The sequence below is a fragment of the Pteropus alecto genome, unplaced genomic scaffold (genome assembly GCF_000325575.1).
Source record: "Pteropus alecto unplaced genomic scaffold, ASM32557v1 scaffold86, whole genome shotgun sequence".
Taxonomy (NCBI): domain Eukaryota; kingdom Metazoa; phylum Chordata; class Mammalia; order Chiroptera; family Pteropodidae; genus Pteropus; species Pteropus alecto.
Window position 1 is genome coordinate 26,278,597 of NW_006442109.1, and position 9,711 is coordinate 26,288,307.

General features: G+C 38.1%; 1 protein-coding gene across 5 annotated transcripts in view; it reads left to right on the top strand.

Annotated features, from left to right (window-relative positions):
- Positions 1-9,711, top strand: part of TP53BP1 (tumor protein p53 binding protein 1) — an 81,761-nt gene that overhangs the window by 57,993 nt on the left and 14,057 nt on the right. For all 5 annotated transcript variants that reach the window (XM_006920436.3, XM_015595862.2, XM_006920437.3 and 2 more), the window contains 2 exons: positions 2,058-2,538; positions 5,774-5,926. In XM_006920436.3, the coding sequence (XP_006920498.1) occupies positions 2,058-2,538; positions 5,774-5,926 (634 nt within the window). The remainder of the gene's footprint in view (positions 1-2,057; positions 2,539-5,773; positions 5,927-9,711) is intronic.

Consider the following 9,711-nt stretch of genomic DNA (forward strand, 5'->3'; position numbering starts at 1 on the left):
TCTGCAAAATATTGCTAATATTGCAATGAGACACCTTCAGCCTTTAGAAGGAGAAGAATTGTTCTCATTAACCCTTTGGGGAAGAGAAAGCAACCTAATATTTGCTGATTAAGAATTTAAAAATCCCAAATAAAACAAAGCTTTGCTTTAGAAGTGAAATTCCATCCAAAAGTTCTACTCTAAATAAATAGCTCCTGAGGTAAAATGTGTAGGCTTATCTAAGGTTAGGGAACAGTGATAGTTGAATTTTTGAAATGGTTAATCAAGTCCTGTCCCTTCTAGTTTTTGATTCACTTTTATTGTTGCTTAGCTGTTGATAAGTTAGAGGTCTTAAAGATTCACACATGAGTATTCCGTTTATAAAGAAGATGAATTACATTTCCTTAATTGCTTTATTATGCATCTAGTATGGATTTAGCATCTGCTATATACCTACCACTTTGCTAAGTTATTTTTATATAAGATCACTTATAACCCTCATCATAGGGAGGTGTTACTCATCTGTCTTTTGGTGTTCTTATTCTTTCTTACCTCTTCTTCATTGGACCATATATCCACATTCAGTTGAGATTCCTGACATAGGACACAAGCTATAACGACCAAATGTGTACCAGGCTCTTCTTGGCTAGAACTCTGTTCTAAATCCCTCCTTTGATTTTCTCTCTTGGTAAGCTGAGCTAAACAAGATAGAAACCTGAGAAACCTCCTTTCTCTTTCGGAGCCATAAAGTGCTCTTCATGCTTCCTTTTTTTTCTGTCTTTCCAGTCAGCTGAGCTTCGAAGGATGAGAATTCCTTCCAAGTTGGAGACAGCTTTCTCTGTCTAGATGACTAGTTCCATCTTTCTCTGGCCACTTAGAGCAATATATGACATGGTTTCTAGATCCTTTATCATTCTAGATGTTATCTTCTGGGTGTGTGTCAGTTTGTGCCTTATAAAATATGACACTCCAAACTAAACCATTCCAGATGTTGTCTTACTAGCACGGTCCTTTCGGGATGGATCCTTTTATCTTTATCCTGGGTATTATACACTTAATGCAGCCTAAAAGTGCATTAGTTATTTGTAGTATACTGACTCATTTGAACTTATAATTTACTAAAAAGTTAAGTTATAGGCATTTTCTACATGAATTTGCTACTTATACAATTAGTTTATTTAATCAGTAGATTTTTTCAGTTAATCGATTGAGAGAACATTAATTCTTTTGTTCAAAGTACGTTTATTATACACTTAACTTTATGGTAAGCCCCGTGTTAGATATTTTAAGTATAAAGATGAATAAGACATCAGTGTCAAGTTTCTGCTCACTTAAGAGTTAATCTGGGCTTTTTTATTTTGGTATGTCGTTAAGGACATTTAAGAAAGCCCCTAGGCACCTCAGAGCTTCATGATATCTGGTTTGCAGGAGACATTCATCAAATGCTTGGATAAATGAATAAGTCACTGATAGTCAGATGGTAAGACTAATGAAAAGATGGCAGTATCTCGAGAATTGTCTTTGAGGCACCAAGACATTCTGAAATAGTCATAGATATACCAGTATAGCTCGCAAAGTTAGAATCTCACCTACAACTCTGTCCTTTACAGATTGGGTTTATTTTCCTCAAATTATCGGTCGTAGGTGGGTTGGGGGTTGGGATGAACAGTATCTAAAATGCTAGGAGTCATTTAAGGAATGTTAGAACCATTTATAAAGTCAAGAGTCCTCTTGACCTAATTGATCATTTTTGAAATAGATCCTTAAGCTGCTTTCATTGTATGTAACTTCAATAATGACTTTACATCTTTTTGTTTAACTTATTTTTCTATGTTAGAATTCATGGCTAGTGATAGGAAGAAGTTTTATGACTGTTTCATCATGGTGGAATAGTCCTTTGTGCCATTGTTTTTTCACAGGAGTGAAATTATGATGATAAACCTTGTAAGATGATATCCTTGGTCACATTTTCTTTCCTACATTTCTCAAATTGTCAAATTATAGTTTCCCCTTGCTAGTGTGTACACACACACACACACACACTCTTGACATGGCTTTTTCATATGGTTGATTTTCAGGGGGAACTTGCTCCATTTTCCAAGTACTCAAGATGAAGAGGAGAAGGAAAAATTGGAAGGTGACCAAAGGACCAGGGAGCATCAACAACCTATGAAGTCCACTAGTCCTGTTAAAGACCCTGCTTCTCCTACCTCCCAGCAGATGGCCACACAGGAGCCATCCAGTCTTCAAGGGGAAGCAATGGAGATAGATGTGTTGGAAGGCCAGAAAGAAGGATGGAATATCAATCAGGAAAAACCTAAGACCTTGATTGAAAGGCCCAGCCAAAATAACATAGGAATCCAGACCATAGAGCATTCCTTGTGGGCCCCAGAAACTGTTTCAGCAGCAACCCAGACTGTAAAGAGTGTGTGTGAACAGGGTACCAACACAGTGGACCAGAACTCTGGAAAACAAGATGCCACAGTTCAGACCGAAAAGGAGACTGGTGAGAAACCAGTCAGTGCTCCAGGGGATGATACAGAGTCACTCCATAGCCAGGTGAGAGAACTTACAGGGTACACTAAGGGCCCTGTTTTTGACTTTTCTGGATTCCCAGAAAATTTAAGTTGTGATACTTTTACCTAATGATCATTCTTAACAGCTTTTTACAGACCAGTGGTTAAACAAACAAACAAACAAACAAAAAAGACCCAATTTATCCAGGATAGAGATAGGGTAGTGAAAATTATGGATAGCTATAGCCAACGGATAGTCTTTTAAGGAAAATGGAATAGTGCTAGAGTTTGTCAGGTAGATCTTTATTGGAAAAGAGAGCCAGGAATATAGTCTGGGTCCTATTATATTCTTCTGAATTGTTCAGTCCTTTTCTTCTATTATTTTTCATCCTCCTTTATAACTGTCAGAGCTCATTGCTTTTCCTCCAAGTCTTTCACAGTGTTTCCCAGGAGCTAAGACTAGAAAGTAAAGGAGGAAGGAATAGAAGCAGTATGAAGTATAGTATATCACAGTGTTGGAAACAAAGAACAGTAAGTGGAATAGAGAGAGTTGGGGAAAAGTCTCCAAGTGACTAGAGACTGTAGAAAGGCTAAGACTAAACATAATGGGAGGAAAGGGATTGGGGCTGATGAAAATGAGACTGGAAGAACAGGTTCTTGGGAATAGAGTAGGGAAGTGATTCCTATTTAATCAGCGATGTGCTCAAGACCACCCATGAGGTTGGTATTATTCCATTTCACAGGTAAAGAAACCAAGCTGAAGAGAGGTTAAGTAACTTGCCCAAGATTTTGCCATCAGTAGGTGGCAGAACTGGAATTTGAACTCAGCATGTCTACTTCAGAATCGGTATTCTTTTCATTATGCTATGTTGCTTTTCTTTTCTTTTTTTTTTTAATCATGGCCTGTATAGTCTTGTTCTGTTTCTTCGTGCCTCTCCAAAAATTGTTTGTATGAGACTTTTATAGTAACACAGTCTGTGAGACCTAAAACTTTATCAGTTTGTAGAGATTCAAAATAGCATTAGCCTTTTGGATATAGGGGCTACAGCATATCAGACCCTGTTTTGCATCTGTTTATTTTCACCCTTAATTTAAAGTGTGTGCATTCTGCCACATAATTTTGGTTTCTCTGCCTTTGAAAGAGTTAAACTTGATTTTAAAGACGGCATGTGAGAGCCACTATTTTATATTTTCCTTTTCTTCCTCACATCCTCCCTCTGTAAAATAGGGAAATAATCCCTGCTCCCATCTCATCATGGTGATAGGAGCCAGTGTGGTTAAAGCTCAGGCTTTGGAGTCAGACCATTTCACCTGGATATTGTGAGGATTAAGTGAGAAAAGGCATGCAAACCCCTTAGCACTGGGCCTGGCACATAGTAAATGCTCTAAAAATGTTGGCTGCTGCTATTACCTACTGATGATTATTTTAAATACTGCCATTGCTGCTATCACCACACAACTGCTACTGAATACTACTGGTGGTATACTACTATGTCAAAGAGTGATAGAACACATCTAAGAGCTAGTTGCTCCTGTTAAGAAAGATGCTAGAAAAATACAGATGATGAATGGGTAGAGTTTTAGTTGGGAAAGATGAAAACGTTCCGGAGGTGGATATGGTGATGTTTGCACAACAGTGTGAATGAAATTGAGGAAGATTGTATAGCGGTTTTCCAAGTGTCAGTGCTTTTTTATCCCCTGCAGTCTGGGTAGGACTCAGGCCAGTGCTCAGAGAAGGAGGTAGGACTCATGCCTACCTCTGACATGTCTTAATTTTTCAAGTGGGCCCGGAGCCAGGTTTTCTATCAAGGGAAAGTGGTTTTATTTTTATTATGTTATCTTTCCTTAATGACAACTTCCTCAAGTTATTAATATTAACAGAGACTACTTTTCAGAAGAATAGAGAAAGAGTAAAGCATAGTTTTCTTTTTATCTGCCACTTTCCCTTCTCTCCTTATCCTATCAGATATATTTAAGTGTCTCTCTTGAAATGATTATTTGGCTGGCTGTTGTAGTTTTATAGAATTACAGGGAGACTTCTTGGCCTCATTTCAGGGATATGTAAAGCACTGAAATCTTTCAGACTCTCGTGATCCAGGGCCTGACTCAGTGTGTGCAGGTAGGAGATGCGGGCTGTCATGGTTCTGGTACACAGGCATCCTGATGATTGAGGTGTGACAGACCAATGCTCAGACCATTTATTAACCAGAGTTGTATATATAGAAGTATTTTAAGGAATTGTTTGAATAAGTTTCTATGCTTTTGATTTTATTCATGTTTATTCACATAATTTACATAGGTCCATTTTAGTACATATTTCACCCCTAAGATAGAGTTGGAGTAGGAATTATTCATGTAAAGTAATGTAAACTATAGGTAAATTACTACCGTATTGTCTGGAAAAACCCAGAATCACTGTTATTGTAGTGGTACATATAAGTCTTTTGAAAGACTTGGATACCTTGACACTACTGAAAGTAAAAACAGTCTATTGTAGGGGAAATAAATCATAATTAGAATGTGTGTGGAAGGGGAGAGAGTGCGAATGTGGATAAATGTGATATAAATGTTGTGAAAAAACATGTATGTAACAGCTGTCCTAAAAATGTAGGGTTTCATTGAAACTATTTAACTGTTCCTTATGGTACAGCTAAATACAAAATCCTCATTTGCTCATGTTTTCTGTTTCTGGACACTAGCTCAGCTCTTCAGTTATAATCTATCATCTGGAATAGATTAAATATTTCATATTTACTTCCAGGAGAAATCAGCGTATCTTGTTATAGGTATGAATCAACTATAGTTTTTGCTTACTAATGCAGGTAAAACAGACTGCACCGAGATTAACAGATGTCATTCTGGTTTTATATAAAGTTCTAAAGAATGCCTTCCTTTTATCTGAAGAGCTGTTGCAAGTATAAACTTGTATACTGATTGATAAGTCAGCATCAAAATCAGAAAGACTATAATCTAAAAATAATATACTGTTAGTGTGTCACACTTTTCCTAAATATCCTAGATATAAGTGCTAGATGTTAATGCTTTTGATTTAGAAGTAGGTCATTTTCAGTGATACTGATACAAATTATTCCTAGCCTCTGGCTATACAGCTGGTCCATTCCTGGTTTTATCTATAGGCAAATACACAACAAACAGCTGGAAAATTCCATCACACTAGATTCATGGAACCTCTGAACAGCGCTCATCATGAAGAAGTTGATCTGCAATTCACCAAGTTAAATGAGACCCATGCTTGTGTTTTATATTTTCTGTCACAGGGAGAGGAAGAGTTTGATATGCCCCAGCCTCCACGTGGCCATGTCTTGCATCGCCACATGAGAACAATCCATGAGGTTCGCACGCTTGTCACTCGTGTTATCACAGATGTGTATTATGTGGATGGAACAGAAGTAGAAAGAAAAGTAACTGAGGTAATAAATACTCTGGGTCTATGGGACAAATTTCTTTTGATAGAAAAATTACCTTAATCTCTACCTCCCTACCCCTCTTTCTGTGCAAATAGCTACTAACACTTTGTTTTCTTTCATCTTTTTAATAGAAAGATGTAAGAACCAGGTTAGAAACTGAGACTCCTGAATTCTGTATCTTTTCCAACCATGGGTTTGCTTTTTGACCTTTGGCCACCTTATTTAACCCGTCCCATGATGCTTTCCATTTTTATAAAGAACAGATTGATGGATTTCTGTCATGTATAAGTATAAAGATTTTGTGTATTTTAATCCTTGCAAACTCTAATGACGCTTACAACTCCTTGCTAGGCTCCATGTGTTTTCTCAAGTGTTTTCATGTTTACCCATGTCCCTTTCTTGGTCTCCTTTTATGTGTGGTTATGGACCTGTTGGTAAGAGATGCATCTTTATTTCTCAGTAGGATTCATTATGGACTCATTCCTAATGTTAGCATAGTATTGGCATTTATTGGCTGTTATGTTGGACAGCATCATATGCTGACTGTTTACATCTAATACTGGCTGAGATTAGACAGATTTTCTAGAATTAAAGATCTGGCATCTTTCTTGGTACATATGTTAATATTTGGGAACCATTTTATTAATTGATATGAGGCACAGCTATTTTCTTCCTTCACTTAGGCACTATTCTTTAATTCACCAGCTAGCCATATTGGAAGTTGTATTCAGGGAGAAGTAAACTCTGGTATGTAGTTTTAATAAGCAGAACATATTATTGCTATTGTTCAATAATAGGCCATTGTGGCCCTCATGTCAGGAACCATTTGACATTAGTTTGAGAAATTGTCTTGTATTCTTTTTATTGTATACCAAACATCAGTTTTATATTTGCTTATTTTTTTCAATGTTATTACTATTTTGGAAAAATTATGAACTTAGCTTTATAGAAAAGCAGTTTGCTTTCATGAAAAGTTTTTGTAACTGTTGTAGTCTACATTGAACTCTGCCAGGTACTATATTAAGTGTTGTATATATCACATCATTTATTATATGGTGCTTTCTAAAGTATATTTCTGGAAACAGCAGGCCAGCTAGATACTCTCAGGGGCAAAGAAAGTTCTGTGGTCATAAGAAGTTTGAGAAATGCCAAATGCTGTAAAATTCACCCTCCTCCATGGAAATTTACAATGTATATTACATTAAAGGCTCTAAGAAGTTCTCTAATAAAGGTATCTATTTTATTGTTTAGCAGAGCACTTTCTCAACTTATTTGACCACTGAACATTTTTTAAAGTAATATTTACCCCTATGGGACATAGTTTAGGAAATATTGCCATAAGTAAAAGAATGATAGCGACTAACATTTGTTGAGCATTAACTATATGCCAGGCACCTTTCTAAAGGACTTTAAGTGATTTAATTTATTCAGTCCTCACAGCTAAGCTATGACATAGATGGCTGTTGTTCCCATTTTGCAATTGAAGAGGGGAGGCATAGCATGCATAACTTGCTTAAGGTTAACTAGCTAATAAATAGAACTAGAATTCAACCCAGGCAGTCTGCTTTCAGAGCCTGCATTCCTAACCATTATGTTGCCTCTCAAGATCAAAAGTGATGTGTGTCAAAAGGTGCTTATAGTAGTACAGAGGAAGAGGAAACTCATCTGAAGGGAAATTTTGATAAAGTCTTTCTGGATGAGGGACAGAAAGTATTTGAATTGGACAGTGAAGGTTTTAGGTATGGGGGGTAAGGTGAAACAGCATTTCATATAGAAGGGCTTGCTGAGCTAAGGCACAGAGGCAGGAAGCAAAGAAAACATAGGCGGGAATAGTTTAGTTGGAGGGCAGCACAAAGATTCTCAATGGTGTGAAGGTGGATAGGTTCAGATCAGAGAACTCTGGAAACTTTCCTTCCCTCATCTCTTGTAGCCCTTGTTTATCATTGTTTAAAGATTTTATTCGTTTATTTACCGGCAGCTTCTTTTTTACTGTGATCTTAGCACTATGGCAGGCACCGGGACTAGTGAAGATAAAAAGACAGTGTCGCTGTTCTCTAGGAGCTTACGCTCTACGTGCAGCAAATCCAGAACTTGTTGGTTGCTGTAGTAGAGATGTGGAAAGATGTGTGAGAAAGAGGAGATGGAGCCTGTGGACCTACATGAAGATGATTAAAAGGCCTCACAGAAGACATAGGATTCAAGAGTGTGGCAGATAACATTGAGGGGAAGGAGAAGGATGTTGCAGGCATAATGAAAAGTTAAATAAATAAGTAGACAGCATGACATGCTTAATTAATATTTAAGTGCTCAACATGACAAGAATGGTAGGGTAGGGAATGGAGAGAGAGGATGCTGTTGAGGTTGGTAAGGGCCCAGAGCATAAGGGCTTTGTGTACCATAGAAAAGAGTATAACTTTTTATCTTCTGTGTGATGGAGAGCCTTAAAAGAATTTTTGAGGAAAAGAGTGACCAGCTCAGATTTGCATGTTGGGAAGGTTAGATTGCCATTAGTGTAACAGTGGATTGGAATGGGTTGAGGTTAGAGTCATAATCAGACAAGAAGTAGTGAGTTTCAAAGCAGGAGAATGGCAGTAGGGGTCGAGAGGAGAGACAGATGTAAGAAATATGTAGAAGGTGAAATTGATAGACTGGTGAATTCCTGAATGTGAGGGTCAAGGGAGAGGGAAGAATCTAATACGATGCCTGGGCTTTTTGCCTGGACAGCTGGATAGATGGTGGTATTATACACTGAGCTAGAGAATATAAAGAGAAGCTCCTTCATTCAGTAAATATCTACTGAGGATCTCTTTCATGGAAGGTACTGTGCTGGATTTTGGGGATACATCCAGGAAAGCAAATGGTTACAATCTCTGTCTTAATGTGACCTCTGTAATCTAGTAGGAGAGATGCACAAGAAAACAAGCACAAATAAAAAGATCATAACAGGGCAACTTGGAGCCTGGGACTAAGTCATTATAAGAGCAGTGGCTTCAATTGCTGGACAGTTGCAAAGGCAAGAAGAGCTGGCTATTGCTTTTAGAGCCTACTCTCTAACCAAAACATATATTAGAGTCCCAGGCCTCCAGGTAGGCCTTGCCCCTTACACATTTGTCATGTCCAAGAGAAGGAATTGACTTAAATTCTGAGCTCACAATACCTGTTTCAGTCAAATGACCATGGCAGCTTATGCTGACTCAGATCCAGCTATAGAACAGGCAGGTTGATTGAGAGATGGTGATTGGTGAATGACATGTTTATGATTGAGACTTTTGGAGGTGGTGCAGTTCTTGTTATTGGACCTAGTAACAGATGGATGAGGTAGAACAGAGGGAAGGGTTAATGGTGGGAATTTGATCAGGAAACCCAGGAGTTGCTGGGTGGGTCATTTTTATGAATGTGAGCCACAGAGAATGGCCACAGAAGTAGAGATGGGGAGAGAACGGAGGCTGTAAACTGGTAGTTAAGGTGTTCATGAGTGAGAAGGAGTGATTGGGAGGATGTCAGTGAGTAATGGGAAGAGGAGAGGGAAGTTTAACAGAAAGACAAATAATGGTTTGGTAGGAGCAAGAAGTGGGGAGAGATACATGGTCTGTTAATGGCAATAGAGAGCAAAGAGTCCTCTCATCTCCAAACTCTTGAATCGAGGTTTGGTTGAGAAAAATCAGGCTTTGCTAGAGAGAGCTGCAGAAAGTGTGAGATGAGAGCCAGGATTCATTCATGGAAAGCAAGGAAATGGACAGAGGATGACAGACTGTTGGATGGGTTAAATTTCAGATGTCTTTGGTACA